Source organism: Embiotoca jacksoni, unplaced genomic scaffold (assembly GCF_022577435.1).
Source record: "Embiotoca jacksoni isolate LCO1_2020_lvr unplaced genomic scaffold, fEmbJac1.0.p SCAF_6, whole genome shotgun sequence".
Classification (NCBI taxonomy): domain Eukaryota; kingdom Metazoa; phylum Chordata; class Actinopteri; family Embiotocidae; genus Embiotoca; species Embiotoca jacksoni.
In genome coordinates this window covers 12,490,576-12,515,393 of record NW_027185414.1, presented here as the reverse complement: position 1 = coordinate 12,515,393, position 24,818 = coordinate 12,490,576, and the positions used below count along the sequence as shown (strand labels likewise).

The following is a 24,818-nucleotide window of genomic DNA, read 5'->3' as shown; positions in this document are numbered from 1 at the left end:
AAGTGACACAGATCTGTATTTCCTGTCATTAATATGTCATGTCTCTTTTTGGCTCCAGCCTGAGCGGTATTGTCCCTGCTCTGTGGCACAGCTGTGCAGCTCTTGATAATGTAGGACTCCGTAAGCATCTGTACTGTGCAATAATGAAAAACATCCATGCTGCGAAGGGAAATAGGACATTTCATAATCCGTCTGTGGCCTTGGCCCTGGTCGTTGGTCCATGGAGAGAGTCTCATTAAACTTCTCATTAGTGACACACTGAGTCTCTGTAATGACTGAATGCATATACAAATCACCTCAAACATGAAAGGAGGGACAACAACAACACACCCAGACTGTGTCCGTGTGCTGCCAAGTCCTCTGGTGAGAGCATTTGTACTTGACAAATGGAACAGTATTGAACATCTGTTTACAGTCTGAGAAGACAACTTGTAGAAAAAAAGGGTCCCCCTTCACATTCTGTAACTCACCTACGAAAGCCTCAAGACATGTCACCTATTGCACAACATACACTTCTTCTCATAACTAAAATCAATGCACACTCTCATACAATGAGCACCAAAACGTCATGCTGTTTATTTCAATATAATAATTCTTAAATGGTCAATTTGGAAGGTGTTTAGTATAAAATGTTCAAACATTGACTGAACCTATCCCCAGAAGGTGTAGAAATAGCATTGATGATGTTTTGACAGAGACATCTGAGTATTTTGTTGCAGAGCTATCTACTGAAGTTATCATGCTAACCACCTAGCGCCGACCAAGCTTTTCTTGTTATAACACTTTGTACCACAAGATGGTACAGTGAGTCACTGTCACAAGTCTGCCCTCAGTCGAACATCAGAGGAAGAAGAAGTGTCTAACTTCTACTTATAATACACAGAACTACAAACACAACGATGGCTGTAACTCTTTGCAAAACAGAAGCAGAGCGGGAGTTAACAGGCTCTTCTGGAGACAGTTCTTGCAGAGTAAAGGCATAAAGTTTGATGCTGAACTCGTTATGTTTCTGGTCAGTAACTGGCTATGTGGCAATGTCTCATAAATAAAGGCACATAATTAATATAACGTCAGGGGTGTTCTGACCATCGATCATACAGTTAGCCATCTCTTGATACGTTGATGCAGTTCAGGGCAGTTAGAATGGGTGTGTGCTCGTCATCGGCCTATCTACCAACCTCAGGTAATTTTATGTAGCAGAGAAAAAACAGGCATACTGACCTTGTTTGGACAATTATAAGCAGATTTTTAGTGCAGCTAATGACACCACAAACTGTACTGAAAAATATTCTCAATCATGTTGATATATGGTTTTTCGGTGGCTGTTTTTTTGTTACTGTGATCTTCCTATAAAGAGGGAGACAGGTAGACTCTAACGTAAACTACAGGCTTAAGTGATCACCATTAATTGTCTATCCATTACTGGGCGCAAACTTTACAATTATCACTGATATAAAAAAAAATAAAAAAACAACGACTAAGTAACGCCAGGACAAGAATATGTAAATTCTACCAAATTGCAGAAGCTACTCATGCCTAAACCGAACCAACGTAGTATAGCATTGAACTGAGAGCTGACTACCTGAATGCTACAGTGACTCATTACCGCTCCCCTAATGTAAAAATTAGTATTATAAAAAGGGATTTCATTCTTACAATGTACACTTTTAAGGGGGCAGTAATGTAGACATTACTCACTTGTCGTAATTTCAGGCTGTGTTTCAGGCTGTTTCACTGGGATGACTGGCATGGTGTCATGACTACAAGTGTAATGTGCAGAGATGCTGAGATTTTGAGGCTGAGGGCTGTATTTGAGAAGGCGTTGACATGCAGTCATGTTGTCATCATCAAACAATCACATGAAAAGGACTTGAGGTGAGTGGGTCAAGCAGCATGCTCAAATAGGTTGGACAAATTAAATTTAGCCAAATGTGCATGCCACATCCTTACTCCTACTTTTAATACTGTATGTAAACTGTCTTCTTCTTGTTAGGAAAATTCTAATAAGATATAAATGACATATAAAACACTGTTGTCTGTAATATTGCAGTTTGATTAAAAACTCCAATTCTAAAGCTGAATGTATTCCTCGTGGACAGGACATGTAAGATTGTTTTCAGCACACATCTGAAGATCAGCAGCAGCATGACAGATTGCAAAGCACACCCTGGTTCCAGCTCTGAAAAGGTGACAAACTCAGATATAAAATAAAGCCATCATACTCTGAATTGACATAAGCAGGATAAAGAGAGCTGTGTGTGTGTGTGTGTGTGTGTGTGTGTGTGTGTGTGTGTGTGTGTGTGTGTGTGTGTGTGTGTGTGTGTGTGTGTGTGTGTGGTCTGCATGCCTGCTTGGCTCAGCAAATGAAACTTTGTATGAACACTCTGATCAGTGCACCCCTTGGCTCGTGTGAAGCCTGGCTATGAATATAAATGTTGCATTCATCGCTAGCTGCTCCCCACTGATGCCTCACCTGACACAAAAGCGAATCAGCTTTCTGTTTGTGTCAGCGTTTACCATGAAGCGATTCATGGCTCAAAGGAGGAAGCCTCCCTCACCCGAGCTCCTTACCTCAAGGGCATCGAGAGAGTCTCTATGTTTTATGAGTTGTGGAAAAGTGAACACAAAGAACATGTGAGCTGGTCGTATAAAGAAACAAAAACAAAAATGAAGTCGAGTTATCAAAGTACAACTGTGAACATCAACAAGGGAGAACTCATGTGTCTTGTGAGGCACAATTACACCAATTTACAGTACAATTACACTCTATGTCCGCCCACACACATAGACAACACAACAAGATGGTACTACTGAAGCCATGTGCAAAGTATTGAAAAAGGTTGATTACTTATTGGTGTTTTCAGGCAATGAATAACACCATGCAACTAGCTAGTATCAGACCAATCAGGATTTATATTGATTGCCTGTGCAATCATCACCCCGCATTCACATGTAGCTCATTCCACTTCACTACTAAGCAATTATTCTATCCGGCGGCATACTTAGTCATGATATGATTGCGGTTGCTTGGAAAAATACTTAATTTCTTCCTGTTCACACATTTATATTTGCTGATGTGAAAAAGGCCATATGGTGTACAATCCAACAGTTTCTCTCATATTGAACACAAATGGCTGACCCTCTTGGTTTATTTCCCTGAGCCCTGGGTTGGCGTATTTGATGGATTTTGTGAGCAGAATAATTTAAATTTCATGAGATACAGAAATGATCGCAAGTAAACACAAACACAACAACATTCATTCATAAATGACTGATGAAATTGATGTTTTCTAGCAGCCTTTCTGTACTGCTCACTCAAATCTAATACCATATTAATCTCACCTCTAAGGTTAAAAGAAATCCATCTAATTATCCAGGCTGAGATAAGAATAATACCGGGGGGGGGGGGGGGGGGGGCACTACAGCAGTGGGAAGGTAGCAATGACATGGAGACCCCATTGCTCACACTATGCTCTCATTATCTGCTGCGACTCCAGGTCTTCAACATTAGCCAACAATAAGCACTATGCCGGACCATCTGCTCTGCCAGCACGGGTTATTTTAAGACTGAGAGAGACAGCTATGGAGAAGAAGGAAAGGAGAAAGATATTCCATGCTATTTGTGGAAATAATAAAGAGAAGAGAGGCCAAGGTGGGAGGGAGAATATGAGGAGTTGAGTGCAAAGATGGTCTAAAAATATCATATGATATGCTAAAGTAAAATTAAAACTGTACAAAGCAGTTTAAAAGTAAAACTTTAAAAAGTTTCCTTTGCGCACACTAGGGGAGACGTAATTCAATCTGGTTTAAATCGACTGCTAATTAATTGAGCTGATGATGGAAATAACAGCTAACTCCTTTTACCTTTAAAACACCTCCTGAGTCTTGTCAAACTACATGGTGTGATCAAAGATGAACTGATCTCCAAAAGTTTACAGTATTTTGCCCCTTTTAGAGGTATAATAACCCTGACTTTATGACACGCCTGAGAAAGTTCCTTCCAACCTTTTTTTTTTAATATCTAAACCAGGTCTAACGGAGGTACTCCCCCAGCTCCTGTGTACTGGTTAAGTGCACCTAGTATATGTAGAGGCAGGCTAAGAATAGCGTAGATGCTTGAAAGCACTAATCAATCTGGACAACAATGTCAAAGCAATTCATCGTACACTGAACTCAGGTGTGCAAACCCTGGAAGATCCTCTGAGGACCCCACCTGCATTTTTATATAACTCATATCTTACCTGTTTCAGTCAGGGCAACATATATCCCAGAAATAAAGCTAAATAATTCCATCAATAACAACATGCATTTGTGAAATACCCTGATGATATCTTAAAAAAAAAATTATATATATTAATGCTCAAAATATATATTTTTTTTAAATTCATTTTAATCCTTTGCAATTCATGTACAACACATTAGTCATCTCCTTGCACTGGAGAATCTTACCTTCTGTCTGATCTCCTCCTCCATTTTGACCGGAGAGCCCAGCTCAGCGACCTGTTTAACTCCGTCGCTGGCAAAACCACCGTATTCCCACAGCACATAGCTCTTAGAGTGGGAGGAACCAATGATGGCTGACCAATGATTGGCACGACCTGTGAACACAGACAATAAAAGATATCATTAGTTGGAGATCTCAACCGACGTAACCAAAGTTACATCTGCATCATTCAATAACAGACATTGTTTTGCCACTCGCACAGTACTGGTTCTGATCCATTAGTCTGTTGATTGACAGACCTCTTTTGGTGCAACATATTCATTGACAAACAGTGATTTGTTTTAGTCTAAAATTATTTCATATTGCTGCAAACCACCTACAGCGTATTACTCTTACTGCAGCTTAAATTTGATGCTTTCTCATAATCCTTTTCGCTCTCTATCTCTCTTGGTCAGGACAAAAGCATGTGGGCCCAGATGACAGAAACAGCAATAGTGTAGAGCAGTATCTGTCTGTACCTGTAAGCGTGCAGGGAATGCAGCACTAGTAGTACCTACCATATAATGATCCACTGAGGTGACACAATTAACTTAGAGACAGTGGAAGCTCATTTCACTGTGGGCCCTCGCTGGCCCAACATGTCTGCCTCAACAGCCTTGGTGCCTGGTGATCTCACATTCTCTTATTATGCCCCCCGCTGTCATATTATTTCCCCTGCCAACTGTGTTACTGTGCACATGCACTGGAATGACATCAACCTGAGAGTACAATAATGATTTTACAGCTGTGGTCAACATATAATATACCATAGGCTTTAGTCCAAGTCTGCCATCCCCAGTTTGAAAGGAATAAAAGTCAGCTGCTTTCAGGAGCTCCTACAGCTGAAAGATTATTGTTGTACCACGTAATGGAATCTTTTACATGAACAACCATTTGTCTGAACACTATTAAACCACCTATTAAGTCTAGGTGATGTTGTATAGATAGATTTAGCTCTTAAAGTTTTTCCTTAAATAGAGCTCTTACTCAGGAGTGTTCCAGATTCATATATTGTGAAAATTCATGTAGTTCCTCGTTGGATGATGCAGGCACACCTAATATTCTGTAGGATATGCAAATGTGTTGATCATTACAGATTTCTTGCTTTCTCAAACATTTACTGCATAACTTTTGTTTTAACATTTTTGTTTGCGTTATGATTTAGTGATTTAGTGATTATGTGAAATCTTTCTTGTATTTAAATCAGTTTGACTCCGTACGGACATTGCTTAGGCCCAGTACTTCAAGGTTCAATGCTTTGTCTTTTTTGCCGATATACATGTAGGCTAAATTGAAGCCATGACGGAAGGCATCCGTTCCTAGTCTTAAAATGATTACACACTTCCAACCTGACAAGCGAAACTAATTACCGTAAATTGGACTCAACCTGTCCTTGGCTGGCTAATTCCACACAATGAGCCTTATGTTGCTTACATGACCCTTTAAAGTAATTTAGGCAACATAAGTTTGCTTTACAAACCAGGGTTAAATCACTATATTCTGACACACCAAGGGTTATTTTGCTAGGATTATGTGTAGTCTACAACAGCTGGAGTGTGTTCAAAATGTTGCAGCAATGTTTTTACTTTACCCTAAGAAATATAAGAAGCTACTTTATTCAATTATTATCTTTTCACTGGTTGCCCATTTGTTGAATAATTATATCAATTCACTGATAACTATTAGAGTTTTTATGACCAGACCTCAAAAACTCCTTTTGAACTTCTCAAGTTTGCATGAAACCCTCTTATTCTTTCAGTGTTAATCAGAATTTGGAACAACTTGCCTAAGGAACAATGTCAATATCATCTCTTAGGACCTAATCTGAATGTGTTTTCAGCAGTGAAAGATGCCATTTTTATTGGTATCAATGGATTTGTTGAATGCTTCCGTGCTCTAGATGTGCATCTTATCTTGACAAGATTATTTCAAACACATCCGTTATTTCTTTGAGTTTATACAGGTCTTTTATGAAATTTTAAGGGCATTTGTTTTTCTATGTTTTTTTTTAACATGTGTGACCCTTGCAAGCACGTAGTCATTGCCAATAATCAAACACTTTGAACTTTATTCACAGCAGCAGCACAACGATCAGTGAAAGGAGTGCTTCAACAGTTTAGAGTTTTAAAATTGTCTTTTCCCATCCATGTGGTAGTTTGGCACCAAGCACAGAATGCCTGGTTCATAGGTGGGAGAAGTTCAAACAGGTGGGAGGTTCATGCAAATCAGACTGTACAAAGCAAATTGTTGGTATTTCGGTGAAATTGGGACTCAGACTTTGCATTTGGAATAGAAAAAAAGTCAGTGGAGAAGAAAATCTGGGTAGACTGTCAAGACTGTTGTACAGCTAATGTAGACAGAGGTAGACTGTACTTGCCAGTATCTGGCATTTGACAACAACAGTTTTGTCCCTGAATTGGGGATTTCGCAAAACATACCTGTTGCCACCTGATTACCATTGTCTTATGCTAAAGATATCTGTAAATAGACCAAAAAAAATCTAGGTTTTTATCTTTGGACCAAGCGGCAAACAACAGTGACGTCACCAATTGGTTTGTGAATGGCCATTATGAAGCCCCTAGTTCAGATATGGCCGTCACCATCTTGCTAGTTCGGAGCGGTTTGGAGCCAGAAGGGATCATATTTGAACAAGCTGGGAGGAGCAAGCGGGAGATCTGACTCAATCTGATTGGAAACCCGACTATACTACATGCCGCCCACTGATAGTAGAAACGTGACTGCACTACAGGCCTGTCAATCAAACAGACACACCCCAAAAAACATGGCTTCTAGAGGCTTATTTCTAATTAATGACAGGATTATTTTTAGATGAGCTGCCAGAAAACTAATAAGAAGGGGTGACTTTAGCTAGAAAAAAAACAAAATAACCTATAAATTTTGTTTTTATGAGACAAATTGAATGGGAGTCTATGGAACTATGGCTTTTTGGAGCCAACCCCTGGTGGCACTTCCACCTCAGCCTCATTTTTTGTACTCAGAAGTTACATCCCCTTTTATATCCATTCTATGCTTTGGAAATGATGTCGTCCTCCACAAATGATGGAGTGTTATGGGTGTGATAACAGTCGTGTGGTAAATACATAAATACAACAATTTTTATTGCATGAGCTTGTAGTTTATTTATAGGGGACAATGGACATTAGAGATTGATGAAACATATACGTTATATGTGGTTGTTCTCATCTAGAAGGAGACCAAAGTAGGAGGATGTAGCTGTTAAGTCTAAAAACTTTGATTGAGTTTGTATAAAAGTGGATTTTGTCTACTGCAAAGCAAATATGAATTTGTTTGTGGTTGTGAATGCACAGCCTTAAGGAATCATTAAAACCAACTTTATAAGAAGACAGTGTCTGCTAGGCTAAGCAGACAAAAGATAAATGGCAGCTTATATAGAGGATATGTTATTTGACTTCAATACATTGTCTGCCTTGCGTATACTGGGGTATTATTAGGTCAATAAAGGAATGCTTAAATCTCTCTCTCTCTTATTTTTGTACTCCATTTCTCTCTCTCTTTCTCTTTTTCACACTAATCCCTTCAAAGGTCTTTGTTGACAACCAGGCCATTGTCTACCTCAGTATATGAACAGTGTCCAAGCGAGCTGCCATCGCTTGGGCTCAACAGTCATGCATTGCTGCATGACTTGCAATGGGGGCAAATGGGAGAAAGAAAATAGAACTGTCAAGGTTATAACACCAGCAGTAAAAAAAAAAAAAAAAAAGTATTGTTGGCCTGTTTTACTTTGATATTTGGTCTCAGAATATGTGTCCCCACAGTGGTCTAAGGCTCCTGCTCTTAAAGGACGCATGTTAAAAATAGAAGGATGACATGTTACACAATGGCAGATCTCAGGTAGCACAACATTTCTTAGTACTGAGCGTGAAAAATAGGGAAAATGAGAGCAAGAAAAATAAGGAAAGAAGGACAGACTATGTCATGATTTTGCTCTATTGTAGTTAGAGAATAATATTGTCCGGTGCAGTATGTGCAGTGTTATAATAACTAGTTGCCGAGGAAATGACTTTGTGCAAGGAAAAATCAATCTGTAGCATCTCAAGAGGGCAGATGAAACAGAAGCCACAAGGCTTGCCCTATCGTCTTTTGGGTTGATCTATCTGCCAGGTGTGTGTGTGTGTGTGTGTATGTGTTTGCGTATATGTGTGTGAGAGTGAGTCACATATCAGCTACTCCCTCCATAAAACAGTGAATTAGGGCCCCTTTCAATCTCAGGGTTTATCTTATTCCACTCTAATCAGTATATTGATCTGACTGGCAAGAGCCTGATTTAGACAAGAGAGGCAGTGTAATCCTTAAGTCCATTCACATCCTGATAGTGTGGCTCAAGGTTATATGCACATCACACCCAACCATTGTACCACAGCTCACCACCCACATCACTGCTGAGAGCCATGTGCAAGGGCTAAACTATCCACATCCTAGAGTTTTTGTGGCAATCAAGATTTACAGACAGAGCAGTCAGTATTCTATATTTAGTTCCGGCCGATAACGGAAAGTAGAATGGTAGTCTTTAGAAACTACAAGTTCAGCTACACAGGAAATTAGCAAGATCAATTCACTATTGGTTTAACCCTTCAAACCCGATGGACACAAACTGGATCCCATTTCTTCTTGGCTGAATTGCCCAGTGAATCGTCATCACAGAGATTCAGCAGATATCCTGTGAAACTGCACGACTTGAGCTTTCCAAAAATGCATTGCAGAGAAAATCGACTTTAAGGTTGCAACAAATTGAATCGCTCTTACACTTTGCATTTAGCTCTCTGTAAATCTCTCCTCTTTATTAAATGATTTCCATAGTCCCGATCGCTTCATAACGTACTGTGTATCAAAATAAATAGCATAACCTACCTTTTCTGGTGATACCTGTTGTTTCTCTGTATGACAAAGCTTTTTTAGCTAAACCGGTTTTGAAATCACAGCTGACCTCTGTATTGTCTGCAACCTAGGACTGACATTACATCCCATTTTGTATGAAAAAAGATAACAAGGTCTTAATGGGCTTACTCAACAACCAAGTTATTAACACTTATGTCATGTCATGGGTGTATGCATGCCCTGAATGTGAGTCCCTGGTTTGGGCCCCTGGCCATCCGCAGTCCTTCATGACATTTATCTTCCATCAGGCATCAAGCACGTATTTTAAGTATTATCAAATGATGAAAGATTTTGGATTGCCTAGACTATCCTGAAAAAAAACGAGATATATATAAATGGTTCACCCCAACAATGACCAAGATATGAGCTTAAAAGTGAAGGTAGTACAAATTCCCTGAAAATAGCCAAGGGTTCATAGGGTTAAGTATTTTCATGGCAATTCCTGACAGCAAAAACCTTATCCAAGAAATGTGTTACGTGTATGACAGAGCTGAGATGACCTGAAAGACAAGAAGAGCAGTTGTACTTACGGGGATAGTCTTTAGGATGAATCTTCTCTGACCAGTTCCCATAGAAGGTGACTCTGTATTTTGCTGTTCCACAGGCACAACAGTTGAGCAGAGGTTTATCTGTTGTATCTCCATACAGGGATTCTGTAAGGAAATGTGGAGAGAGGAGGGGGAAAAAAGAGCAAGAGAGAGAAAAACAGAAGACCATGAGATACGCACAAAGAAATTGCTCATTAGTATAAGGAGAAGATGTGAGGGGTGCCCATCATACAGGAGATGGGTGGTTAAGAAAGTGGGGAGCCAAGAGGAAGGGCATGAGAAAAAGGGAAGATGTGCAGCATGATTCTTTTGATCTGTTGCTCAGTGTGGCATCCAATGTCATGCACAGCCAGGGGGTCATCCTCATTTACAATTATTCACATTCCAGAGCATAACAGCAGAGAGGAAAGTCCCTGTATCAGAATCAAGAATGGAAAAAAATAGAGTAAAGGATGAGATGAAAAAGAGAGCATCAGCAGGGAGAAAAATACAGTACCAGCAGGGGGATTGAAGGAACAGGAAATTCATAAATTAGTTATTCCATGCCAATAAAAGGAGCCTACCTTTCTCACACATTCGCTTGGTGAGTGAGCCTTCATCTTGGAAATAGATTATCCTCTTCTGCACGATGCTAGCCCTACACAGCGAGACGAGAGCAGAGGGAGGCTGTGAGGAGCAAAGTTTATTGGGGTCAGCATCAATTGGAAATGTAGGCATAAGGGGCAAACGTGAGCGTGAATGGCAAGAAAAGAGTGCATATCATGAAAAAACAATGGGAAAGCGTTGACAGCTTAAAAAGAAAGTGAGAGAAGACAAGAGACAAATGTGGTAATCATGGTTTTTAGGATGATAAGACTCTGAGTAGTGGATTGTGGCAGATTTAACAGGTGCAAAGTTATTTATAATCATCTTGCGTTTCTCAGTATACTCCTAAAAGCAGGAATGAGAGCCCACAGGGATATTTCTAAATCAGGGTGTCTTCCAGAAGGAGGCATTGAATGCCTCACACAAAGACCACAAAAAGCATGCATCAGCATTAAGATATAGATGTTCACAGAATTGACAGGTTGAAAAGCTGAAGGAAAAACTGAGAGAAATACTGCAACTAAAAGAGTAATTTTTGCATTGAATAAGGGTCCTAAGGCAATGCCTAGACACACTATACTGTATAGTAGGCTATGCTTTGTGTTGATGCAGACTGATTGACAGGCCAACAGTAATGCTACCCAGATATGAGGCCGAGTGAAGATGAGGGTCTCTAGATTGAGCTGTCTCTGAGGCTTGTTCCACTGGGTGGTGGGAAACACAGGTCTGAGAGGGGCCTTAACATGTAAATCAGCCACACACAAACCTTTTCAGAGGGCAGCAGACTTAAGAAAACAACAACAGAAAACAAGCCTCCAGGGGCCTAACTTCCCAACAAACAACAGCCTTTTACACCAGCAATGGCTGCAGGAAGGTTTCCATGGTAATAAATAAACCCTAACAAGGAAGAGCTGGGTGGAGGTGCCGGGGTAATGTCTGATCCAGGAGGGCTCCATCCAGCTGGACAGTTTGGATGCTATTTATTCTAGAGTAAGAGTTGAACTGTGCCGTGTTCTGATGGGCTCAGCTGATCTCTTTCTGTGAGGTTTGCTCATGCAAGTCAGATTCACTTAAGTCTCTTAAGAGCACAGATGTGTCATATTTCGTTAATAGCATGATAAACTCCCCTAAATCGTCATGTTAGGCTGCCTGTTGTACTCACAAAAATGTGACGAAAGAAGAAAAATTCAAAACCCCCGATCTTTAACTACAGCTGTCAGTCACATTTTTGAAAGCGACAAATTCTCCTCAATCACTTTTTCGTGGCAGAGAATTTGCGGTTTTCGCACAAGAGCCATTATGAATATTGATCGATTGGTGTGAGGACAGGCATTTCTACTGTCCACATCATCACAGTGAATAAGGGCGCTCTATACCTACAAACATAACACTGCCTTTTCTTTTAGTATTTCTGAGCTTCACTCACCTTTTAAATGTAAGATGAGTGTGTGGAAAGAAAGATAAATAATAAAAAGATTACTTCTGTATAAAATGGAAGAAACAAGACGTAATTACTGCAAAACTTCCATTTCAAACAGAGATGTTGAAGACAGGTCATGTCCCGCACACTGGGTGGAAGAACATGATGGACGTGTAGAGAGGCATGTCTGGCTGTGAACAACTATAAATTGTACTGGGTCTCATACACATAACTGTATCCTGATCACACTCTCTTATCCTCATCACCATACACTTCATCATCCTCTGCTACTTAAAGTACTGTCATTATTCTATTCCATGAACACTGAGAGTGATCATATACTGTACGTGACTGTACGAGAATACCGGAGTGTGTCAAACAGAATAATATGTATCTGAGACAATTACAGTTTGTGTGATTCATAGAGTGTAAGCCAGTTTGAATGACAAACAAAATAATGTTACAATTATATTTTCTGATGGGCTCGAAGCTTTTTACTTCTTCAAGAAGAAAAGAAGGTGAATAATCTGAAAACTCTTCCCATTATTGAAACAAGATGTGCTGAATTTTAAGTTGTCCTTCAGTTAAATGCTGTTTTTCCCCATTTTATCACCACTGAGCGGATTCAGGCTTTGATTTGAAAATGTTGTTAACCGCAAAAAACCTTTCAGTTCAATCAAAATACCTTTTAAATAAAGACCTTTAGACATGCTACTATTCTCCACCACGTGCAATGTTATTCCTACTCAAAGACAATCATTCTCTCACATGCCATCATATTCTTTCACACATAATCATACACCATCTGTATACCAATTCTCTCTCACATGCATTATAGTAATTCATGCACAAAACTCTTATCATTTCTCATCTCTCTCATCGCAAGTCTCATGCTTAAGAATATCTTTTGTTCCTCATACGCACCACTATTCTGTCTGACATGCACTACTATGGGGCATATATTAGTGCATATATAATACTCTGACTTATGTTCAAAATGGCCTCTTATAACGTGGATGAAATGATTCAAGGTAAGTGACACCACCAGCTTCATCTCTAATTGTTCACGCTTTAATTCAATCTCACCCCAATTTCGCATATCTCCCTTAGAGAGAGGAGCACACTCTACCTCACTGCTTGCCCACTTTCCTGGGCAGGCCAGACAATCAGGGAGAGTAATGCTTATTTAACATCCAATTTAAATTCTATCTCACTTTGCTGGATCCACACCACCGCCGATCCCAATCACCCCAAAAGTGCACTGATTTAAATGTGTGTGAGAGCGTGTGTGTTTCAGAGTGTGTGTCTGTGAGTATATGTATGAGTGCGAGCTTAGCAAACAGAAAGAGAGTGAGAATGAGAGAAAAAGCAAAGGAAAAAGCGCAAGGCAGATTTTGTCTTCCTATGCGTGAAAGAAGGAAATAAATTCTCATTTTGTTGTATCTGCTCCTGCTACAACCAGAGATGAAATAATTTTCATTTTCTTCTCTCTGCTCCCACAACAACTAGAGATAAAATTAATTAATTTTGTTCCATCTGCTCAAATACAAACAAAGCTTACAGAAAAAGAAAAACTCAGGAGACAATACATAAATCCACTGCACAACAGTGAATCTATTTACATTTCCCTTCTGCTTAACTATATCGTCCTGAAAGCCTCCTTGATCTGGGTTGTCACTGTGTTGATGGAGATAAACAGGTTCTGACAGCTGTATGCGTTTGCGACATTCATGTGATCACTGATGCAATCAGAGAGACCATCAGAACGCATCACTCGACCCTCCATATTGCATGACAGAGGGAAATGACAAATAAATTGATTCCCACCTACAAATGGAAAGATACAAGATAGTGGCAACTTCAATGGTGGCTGTAGTATATAGATTATATTCTGACGTGAGTTACTCAGGCTCTGTGGAACAACCGGGATGTAATCAACCACAGAGATTGAGCTGTGATAATACCTCGTGACAATTGTTGTAATTTTTGTCGATGGACAATGGAAGCCAACTCTTTTCACTGCAGTTAGACATAATGCTAAACATTTCATTCAGAATGTTTGTTGGAAGGATGAGGGACGTTTAACAGTTGGATCCAATATTGTGTGAAGAAGAGTCTGGATAAAAATCAGGGGACCAGAGATAGGGAGATTTACAATGACAAGTTTTACATTTAGAGAGCATTTACCAGTATCTCATCTTTTACTCTCAATCAAGGTATAATTTTAAAAAAAAATATCCCTATTCAAACAGGTAATAACTAGTACCAAGCTGAATAACAACTATTCCATTGATTTCTTCAGGTTGATTTTTTTTTTTTTAGTGTGCTGCGTACTACATTTCAAATCTGGTTTCAGCTGAAAAATGACCTTTATTTATCGAGCTCAGTGGTAAGCAAATCTTTAATGAAATGTTTATCTCTCCTTCCTTTGTTTAATTAGCAAAGAGCAAAATAGTCATGTAGCAACTTCACATTTTTAGCACTGACGCCACTTTTGCCAGTGTGACCACAGTCACTGGCAGCAATTATGTGTAGCTCATAAGCCAAATATTGTGTTCTATGCAAGCTGGTGCCTGTACTGACCAAAGATCCTCGGTAAGTGAGAAGACATGTCCTTCTGTAAGACCACTGCACAACTGCAAGTAGACTATGTGTTTTTGCAGTTCAGCAAATCCAACATGGTGGCAACTAATCTATTGAGAAATGATGTGGCTAAATGCATCACATCAAAGGAAAATCTTTTAAATCTCTGCATATCCATACATTTAAAAAAAAGATTTTAGCAGTGCAGAGGTCACTTCCCCAACACCCTGTAAAACTTCATAGTACAGAATATATGTTCAAAAAGACCAGAGTAAGATACCAGCAACAGGGGCACAGTGAAAGACAATGTTGGTGTGATTTAATTCTGTGTATAAGAAAGCTGAAAATAGATGGTAAGACTTTCAAAGTTTGTGCTCTGAGTTCAGTAGGTTGAATGAGCATCTTTCCCTGACCCTATCATCAGGGACCAACCTTTAACAAACCCAAACCACTACGCTCAGTCTTTCCATCTGAAAGACAGCTACTGCCCGTCAATTATACTGTAACAAACCACTCATAAGGAGCAAGTCTGCTGGGACAACATGTGAGTCACAGGAGCTTCGTAACAGAAACACACATACACACACTTGTAATTTCATGACCAGATTTTTTTTTCTTTCTGAATAACTGATATTTTTCAGGCAGACACACTGACAGACGGAGACAGAACACTTCTGGGATATGAAGTGTAATTTGTCCTCTCTATGGTAGCAATGAAATTGTCTTCTCTAAACTCACATTTTTATGTTGGTTCCTCGTGTGCCCATTAGTTGATCATACAGCATCTGTCTGTTCATGTATCAGTGTTCGTGATATACTAGTGTTGCCAGTGAACAAGAACGTGTCTCCCACCAACAGTTTTCACGTAAAAAGCCCTGCACTCTTCAGTTAGTTACAGGAGTTGTACTTTTTTTTTCAATCAATAAGACTTCATTAAGACTTTTGTTGCCTTGTAACACGGAGACATACAAAATCCTCATCATCATCACAACTGCCTCGCAGGTAGGGTGAAGAGCACAGACAAGAACCCACTCATTGCCAGCCTGTAATTATGATTTTTCACAGGCATCTCTTTTGAACTGTGAGTTTCTCACTCTCTCCGTCCCCCATTGTCTGTGCGTTGGTGTTACAGCCACACTTTCACTGCACTTTCAAGTCTTTCTAGGTTGTGCGCTGTCACCCTTTCAACTTTTTCCCTATCCATGTGCTTTACTGAACACAATTCTATCATCATCCCACTTGTCTCTGAGAAGAGCACATGTATCATACGACATGACCTGCTGTGAGAAAAATATGATCACGTTACATAGTGAGGACGGAAACAAAGAGAAGAGGGATAAAAAAAAAAAAGAGAGAAGGAAGGAGAGGGAAAAAAACAGGAAAGCTCAGAGGTTACTGAGAGGGCAGGTCATGAAGAAGAGAACAAGGAAAATGAAAAAAAACAGACACAGGAAAGGGTAACTCATCACACTGTAGCAGTCACATAAGACCACGCATTACTAAGAAATTAAACATTTTTATCATCTCTTTGTACATAACAACCACAGAGAAGTACACCACGCACTACAGAAACAGACTGAGCACATAAACAGTTAAATAATGCATTGATCAGAAGACCTTGGGAGTCACAGTCCCTTAGTTTCTTTTCACCTCCTGTACTCTCATTATTCCCCTGCAGTACAGTGCAGAATTAATAAACGGATTTCTGTCATGATCTGTCTTCAGCCTAACATGACTACCCTGCTGTGTCCACGCAAGCCCAGAGGACTTACAACAGCAAAATTGATTGGTGTCAATCAGCCGTATTATTAATAAAGATAATGAATATTTTATGAAGCCCAATGACAATTAATATTTTATAAAGCATTTAGTATTTCATTGTGTGTAGCTTCAGGCAAAGGGTATAATATAGTTCCTGACCATGTAGACTTGATGCAGGTGGCACAGATCACATTACCACAGAGATATAACAGGACATAACAACACTTGATTAAAATGGATCATGAACTGATATTAGCAAACCACAGTTAAAAATAATTTCATGAAAGAGCTGAAAACTAAATGCTTTATATTACGCTCAACCTCTCCATCAAATCAAAACTAGCTAGTGCCACTGATTTTTTTTTTTAAGTTCTAAAATATCAGCATAAATTACAAAGAATATGCAGATACTTCATAAACCATCTTCATAAAAGGTTTTTAGTGTCTATCAAGAAAAAAAATTAAGTCTAGATTCATAAAATGTGGACCTAAAATTCAGATAGGACTGTCCGCAACTGAAAATTGAGTGTCAGAACATAGTTATGATGCATCAGTGCAACTACACTACAACTACAGACAAAGCACAATAGGCAAAGACAGTTATACACATCCCTCAATTGCAGGTAGCTTACTGTCTCACCCATGTTTTGGATGGAAATTATTGTCCTGCCAGAGATAAACTGTATAAAATCTGAAAAACCAAAAAGGATAGCTTCCCTCAATCTCAGACCACTGAGATTGCGAGAATCTGTTTGGACTAGATTATAATCAATCCTTCGCACGGCTGACAAAATGCTTTGGATGTTTTCTACATCATAACATTTATTTTAAGATTAATAAATAACACTTTTAGTGTTTCACAAGTCCACACACCAGAAAAAAAAGAAGCTATTTACTAACTCATAAAAGTGTCTGGTATCAGAAGACCATTCACATTACCGAAATGACAAGAAGACGGTAAAGGTAGAAAGGGAGAAAAGGCTCAAAATAATCCAACAAAAAACCTAAAAATTTCAATCATTTATTTAAAACTAAACATATATTTGTACCAGATAATCCTCCATAGGGTATCTGTAAGTCTTTCAGCAGAGGTCTTGCCTCAGCATCCTTTGCTGTATACATACTTGAGAAGAATACAGCCGGAACCACTAGGGGGCGGAGTCCAGAACACTTGGATACTGGTTCGCCTGCGAGGGGTGCTCTCTGTCACAGCAGGGGGACAGTTGGTCATAAACTGTGTTTCCTCCTCATCAATTATCTGTAAAGCAAGCACAAACAGATACACAAAGAGATTAGTGATGAACATTAAAGCCATCAGATGAGACATGCCTCCAAAGTACTTGAAACATCCGCATATGATTTTGTTCATTCGGTGTTGGGTCGCTTCAAATTCATTTCCTCTCTTATTGTCAGCTCAAGTGCTTATAAACATAATAAGCCACTGAAACTGAGGTTAGTTGCACCTTTTCAGGAAACATCAGTGGATCGGATAGAAATAAATCATGTAGTTCTTAAAGCATTTGTGGTTATCTGCTGTTTGAAGCGTAACGTATGTCGGTACAACAAACATTTCTGACTTTTGCAGCTTTGCATTGCACTGAACAAAATTATGAAGAAGCATTTGTTCAAACATCAGTGAATGGGTGTAACTATGATGTTAAAGAAATGGGTGTCATTCTGGGCTTCAGTAGCCCTTTCATTAGCTACAAAATAAATCTGATGTGTAGCATAATGTCTAATGGGATCGAAGAGAAGAACAAAACTTTTCTTTTGCTAAATGCTAAAGCATTAGTTTATAAGAATTTTTTTTGTTGTGCAAGCTTTACTTTTTCCTGTGATATACTGGATACTTTTATGTTTTCTTGTTTGGTTAAAATAAAACAATCTTAGTAGTTTAGAGGGAAGTCAGTCCTTGGTATATCTGCTCACAACTCATAGAAGTATGTATATAGTTGACAGAGTCACAAACAGACATTGCTTGATTCGAAGAGGTCAAAAGGGAAAAAGGTTGTGAAGAACTGTGTCAGAGTGAGAAAAATAGAATAACTGAAGGCAATATTTCCATTGTTTGAGTCCTTGTGAACATCTGTCATTGTCATTGTGTTGAAGATACACACAAAAGCATCTTCGGACCTCACAGCACAGTTCAATAAAGATGGTTGAGGCATTTGAAACCAACAACAAAGTGATTAATTCAGTGTAGTGACTGGGTGACACATTGCACTGTTCTGTCCCTTTCTTTATTGAATGTCAGCCCAGTGAACTTAAGATGTCATTCACGTTGAGCTGAAAGGTATCTGTCTAGAAACTTGGCCAATCCAATCAGAACACACTCCACCTTTAGCAATCAAAATATATTTCTACTTATTTCACTCACTTTGGGAAAGGCTTCAGTGACCAACTAAGCTCCAGTGACACTATGTGTGTCCGTTGAGCCATTTTCAGAGCTCCATTTGTCATAATATCATGGTCAATTGACCCTTACCTACTCATTCTAGACAGGTTTCTTTCCATGCCCCCATCCGCCACTAACAGATGCCGTTTCATTGCAGCCTCCGAGGTTGGTCACAAACATAGACTTCTGGGCTTCTGGGTCTGAAAAGTGAGGCAAATGAGGAAGTGCAAAAAAGTGCAATACCACCGAGGGCCGCTAGGCACTGGATCCAAAAAGACTCTGGCTCCACAGACAGACGCAGACAAAGTCAATATATTTTTTCCACAAGTCATAATGGTATCATTTGATAAAGTTCCTCCTTCTTATTCGTTTTCTGATGGTCCATCGGAAAATGATCCCATCATTAATTACATGTTAAGCCTCAAGAAGCAGTGTTTTTGGGGGCATGTCTGTTTGATTGACAGGCCCGTTGTGCAGTCAGATTTCCGCTGTGGGTTCCCAATCAGATCGAGTCACATCCAGCGCTCGCTCCTTCCTAGTTTGTCCAAATACGGTCACTTCTGGTTCCAAAATAGCAAGATGGTGCTAGCCGACATACCGAACTCGAGGCTTCAGAACAACAGTTCACAAACCAAATGGTGATGTCATGGTTGGTTTGCCGCTTGGTCACAGTGAGGCAATTCCCATAGTTATGTGAAGTTAGAGAAAGACACAATATCAGCTGTAACATTTACACTAGCTGATATAGTCTCACTTTCATCAGGACTTATCAGAAAGCCCAATTGTACAAGATAATTCCTTTGAACATATCGATGCTCGATAAGAAAGTGAATTTCTACATGCCCACTCATCCATGAAAAACAATTCCCAGAGCTTGCATAGGTCAAACTGACGAGTCCAAATGCTTGCTGCCCTCGCTACTCAGCTGCACACCTGAGATACTAAGCATCTCATTGATTTTAACTGGACAGAAAATTAGTTGAGTGGGCTGCATGAGGGAGCACAGCCAGTGAACTAATATTAACTGCCCAGAGACCAAGGATCTGTCTGATAGGAAGTGACATCAGGGCAGTAAAGACGGGGAACTTTCTCACTCCATAAAGCTGTCAGCAGAGAATTTCCTTTGTCATGCCATGTTATGAATGAGTTCCCTTTGAAAGTGTGTGTGTGTGTGTGTGTGTGTGTGTGTGTGTGTGTGTGTGTGTGTGTGTGTGTGTGTGTGTGTGTGTGTGTGTGTGTGTGCATGCAGATCATGTGTATGCAGCTAATCTTGTTCTGACGGATTACCCCCCCCCCACCACACACACACACACACACACACACACACACACACACACACACACACACACACACACACACACACACACACACACACACACACACACACTCTCCATGTTCCCATGGTTTCTAACAGGCATCCTGGGCTGGCCTGACTGGACTACAACACATGTTGAAACCAGTGAAGCCTCATGGGAATGCATTCAACACCATCTGGAAATAGAAGCAACTAATTTGCTGCAAAAGGACTTACGATTTTCTTCTTCTAATCCCTAGTTTTTAAATTTTCTACCACAGACCATCAATGACAGCTGGGGAAATAGAAAAAATGTGACAAGACTGACGACTTGAGTTGTGTATTTGGATTTATGCAAGCAGTTCTGCATCAGAGTAAGTGCTTGGCTCTACACAGACCCAAACAACAACATTCAACACCAATCTAAAATAACACAGACTTAAAAAAAAAAAAAAAAAAAAAAAAGTGACTGCAAATGGCACAATTTCCACAGAAGTTAAATTTCAAAATATTTTTGATGATTTACTATCAGATCATCCTGATGTCTTCCCCACTAGTACAGCCAAACTGCCACATCACAATTTTCCTTTCCTTGTCCTATTATCACACCCTGCTGGGAAGTAATGTCTCATCAGACATAGCCAGCATACCCCGCTGGTTTACAGTCTTGCCAAAAAAAACACACATACACACACACAGTGGCAGCTGACCTCCCCAGAACGCTCAATAAAAGTGCTTCTCATCAAGTCAGGAGCTGTCCTGAGATGGGGCACACCATCAGATTTCAAATGAGCTGTATGTTAAATAAAGTCTGATGTCTTCTGTTGCTGCGTCTTTTGTCTTTCTTTTCCTTCAATGCCTGGATGCCGATCCACCCTGAGGTCTTTCAGAATGGAGGAATAGTGTGTGTGTGTGTGTGTGTGTGTGTGTGTGTGTGTGTGTGTGGCTGTGTGGCTGTGTGGCTGTGTGTGGCTGTGTGTGTGTGCTTTTTTGACACAAGAGACATAAAACATGACAGACTAACTGAGTAGGTGAGGATAGAGCGATATCTCTTTGCACAGCAGTTTACTTTTACTGCTCCGTCCCACATTGCTTGCAATGAGAAACTTAAACTTCCGAAAACCTGGCAGGAGTCCAATCAAAGGCTGACGTCAGGAATGACATATCCATATCTTTGCACTTTTGATGCCAACATCTAAAAGACTATGGTCACATATCTGTCTATTTCATCTACCAGTCTCTGGGCACTCCACACCCATCCATTCCATGTGTGGACCAATGTGACTGAATGTGATTTAAGTGATGTATTGTTTCCCCTCTTTAACTCGTGACGTTTAGCTCCCTGTCAAACCACACCACCCTCTGCCATATGGCTGAGGAGCATGCTCAAGGGTGGCATTAAATAACAACAGCATGAAATCAATTGCACAGACCAATAAAAATAGAAAAAAAAAATGGCCGATGTTAACGCTGACTAATGAGATGTGAGGTACACACAATACAAAAATAAAATGGTCCTGTTCTTTATGTCCGCCCATATTCACGGTTCAGGTTCAGAGTAGGTGTCACAGCATGGCGGTGACAGTGTCCGGAGCAGCCCGATGACTCTTCTGCAAACCTCCTTATGAATTGTACATACAGGCTCCGTAAAATAATAGGGTTTTATATGGGAAGCAACTGAAACCGACACGTTCACAAGAGTGTGAGAAAGAGAACTGAAACCATGCTGTTAAACCTAGTTAACGGCTTCTTTACAGCGTCTACTCTAGGAAAGCATGTGTAGAGTCTATATGTAAGTCTTTTATTTTCTTATTATATATGGTATAGTGGCTCTGCTGTTGTTAACTACACTGCAGTATTTCTCTCACACTTTTGTAGTGATAAAGCTGAAACCAGTTCCTCAGTTGCTTTTGTTTTTTTTCATCCTTGAAAACAGGACGTCATCTTGTGCACTGTATAAGCACTATGAATTATGAATTTATTGAAACTGCCACCATGACGCTGATAAAAATAAACTTTTATTGGCAAGACATAATAAACTCAAAACGCAACAACAGCAATCAGTACAGAGTGATGAATTTAAAGGGTATAAATGTAGCTCAGGTTTTCAAATTTTTCTCCTGTAGTTCTACTCTGGGAATGTCTTATATACTGGTATGACATTAGATTAAAATGCATACAGAGCATTGTATGTATAAGACTTGGAATAAAAATAAAACCATCTATCATTTTATCTCTCTAAATCACACACGTGCACAAATTTGGCACCAACCAGTCTTTTCCACTCGATTCCTGACACTGCATTATAATTACAAAGACCTCACATATTTGGCCATTATAACATGTGCGTAGCAGCAGCAGTTTCCTTGCCTTCTCTTTATTCCTTTCGCACTCTTGGCCCTTCTCGGTTCCCTCCCTCCTCCCTACAGTACTCCAGCTGGACCTGCCTGTATAAAATGCTAATTAGCCTCTCAACTACTCCAGTCGTACACTTCCTACATACATGGACTGTGTGCGTGTTTGTGAATTAGTGACTTCTTAATCTCTACTACACACACGCATTTCAACGGCCTACCAAAGCACACTTGCGTTGAGCTCGGGTTCTTTTCATATGTTGTACGAAGCCTATTAGCCGAGGTGAGAATAATCACACTTTGACATGTGAAGATGGGAAGGCTGTGCAAAGAGGACCTTCTCTCTCTTTGCACACGTCATGCACAGTGCTTGTATTGGAGTCCAGAGGAAGGATAGTATTGATATTACAGTTGTGGTTATCTGTGCTGGCTAGTCTTTTTTGGGGGGCTGCTGAGTCTTAAAATAAAATCTATTGTATCACTGATATGAAAGATAGACATTAAATATCACGGTTTAACCACAGATGGAGCGGAGCGGGAGGAGTCATGGGTAATTAATTACTATGTACATTAACAGTACTCTGAAGACTGGGGGGGGGGGATTTTTTTTTTTTTTTTTTTTTTTTTTTTTCTAACTCTATTTCTTTAGGCGCTACCTTACCTGGAAATGTCCAGCGTAATCCTCATCCTTATCTCCTTCTGCGCCCTCCTTCACGGCAATAAGGGTAAACCCTCTAAAGTAGGAGGGGCTGGATGCAATCAAAGACACTAGATGGAAGTAAACAAGAATGACAATAAGCATCACTTGACAGAGAAAAATCTGAACTACAATCCTAATTCTCAACATAAAATTAAAGCGGCTTTAATCAACCTGCCTGAGTAGTGGTACATTTAGAAATAACTCTGTGGGTTGAAATCTGGTAGATAAAAGATAATATATTCTAATATAACTGTGGTCTGCAGACTGTCAGTCTCAGCCTGGCAATAAATCCATAAGATGTTTAAGATGTTTGAGCATTTTGCTTTCAGGCTGAACATAAAAGAAGGTTCTTTCTTCGAGGGACATTTTACAACTTGATAGTCAGCTTCTTCAGGTATGATTTTAGACTTCGAAATAACTGCATTGGTATTTGTAACATATAGAACTATTTAGAGTTAAAGCAGACAGAAATGATCTATGTGCAGTCTAACATACAGTACTGTCCAGACCAGAAGGGCATGAGCCTTGAAAATCACATGGCAGATGGCACATGCACATTGACTGCACCCAATAACAAAAAAACAAAACAACAACAAGGACTGGCTTTTAATAAATCTGTTAAGACCATGAAAGACCATGCCAAAAGCATGCATTCATTCACAGAGGGATTTAGCTTAATATAAAAATAAGCTTTTAAAAAATGTATCCTAAAAGACTACAATTAATTACTATTGCGACTATTACTATTCACTTACTTTTCACAATTGATTGACAGTAAAGTGCTGTGATCCATAAATAGCTGAAATACATATTTTCTATTGTTAAGCAGGATCATCTCTTTACACACCCAATATAGTTTACTTTTAGGGCCCACACACTTGCAACCTATCAAAAGTACATTGTGTAGGAACTTATTTTAAGTTTGCATAGCCTACTGACTCAACGAGAACCAACGTGTCGCGCGTAACTCGCAGAAAACCACCAACCTCTGTATGTGCTCCCTGGATGATAGCTCTCCGGGTCTCCTTCGACGCGGAGGCGAAACTCGTTGTTGCCCTCCTTCCGATTGCTCTGCGCTCGTAATATCCGACTGCAATACCCGTCCGACTTCCCTGCTCTCTCAGATGGCTCCTCGGTCGATGCAAACATATTGCACGCCGCGGTGGAGATGAAGCAGAGCAGGAGTATAACGCGCGGATGTAGTCCGGTTGCTGTCATCATGTACATTCCTGACAGCCAAGTTGATGTGCGGAGATGAAAGAAATCGTGTCAGAGGGAAAGGAAACGCTTTGTTTCACCTCCTGTTTCTTTACTAAATGAGAACCCAACTTGCCAACTGCTAAAGTAGACTTCTGCTCTGCTAAGAGGGCAGATCCATCCTGGTGTGAATGAGAGAGAGAGAGAGAGAGAGAGAGACCGACTGGGATGTGCCGTGCGCTCGCTCTACGAGAACCGCACACTGCGTGCAGCTGGTTAGACTGAGCAGGATAACAGGGGCCCGGGGAAATAGCCAAGCGAGGAATGGGCGTTGTGTAGCTGTCTCCAGGTTCCACAGCTGCTTACAATGAATGAATACCAACCAACAGAAGAACACAGACAACCATTAGTGTTCAGGGGAGGCAGCACGTTTGACATACTTGGACTGAACTCTAAATGCGATGCGTGTGTGTGTGTGTGTGTGTGTGTGTGTGTGTGTGTGTGTGTGTGTCATCTGTCAAGTGCCTTAACGAAGACATGAACACACAGACACACACAAAAGAATTAATAAAGGATGCTAC

General features: G+C 40.0%; 1 protein-coding gene across 1 annotated transcript in view; it reads right to left on the bottom strand.

Annotated features, from left to right (window-relative positions):
- Positions 1 to 24,502, bottom strand: part of spon1a (spondin 1a) — a 70,785-nt gene extending 46,283 nt beyond the window's left edge. Inside the window, exons 1-6 of the mRNA XM_069174100.1 lie at positions 24,027 to 24,502; positions 23,002 to 23,108; positions 17,422 to 17,555; positions 10,512 to 10,585; positions 9,931 to 10,053; positions 4,450 to 4,598 (exon numbers count right to left, since the gene is read on the bottom strand). Coding sequence (XP_069030201.1) covers positions 4,450 to 4,598; positions 9,931 to 10,053; positions 10,512 to 10,585; positions 17,422 to 17,555; positions 23,002 to 23,108; positions 24,027 to 24,267 — 828 coding nt within the window. The 5' untranslated portion in view covers positions 24,268 to 24,502. The remainder of the gene's footprint in view (positions 1 to 4,449; positions 4,599 to 9,930; positions 10,054 to 10,511; positions 10,586 to 17,421; positions 17,556 to 23,001; positions 23,109 to 24,026) is intronic.
- Between the last annotated feature and the right edge of the window lie 316 nt (positions 24,503 to 24,818).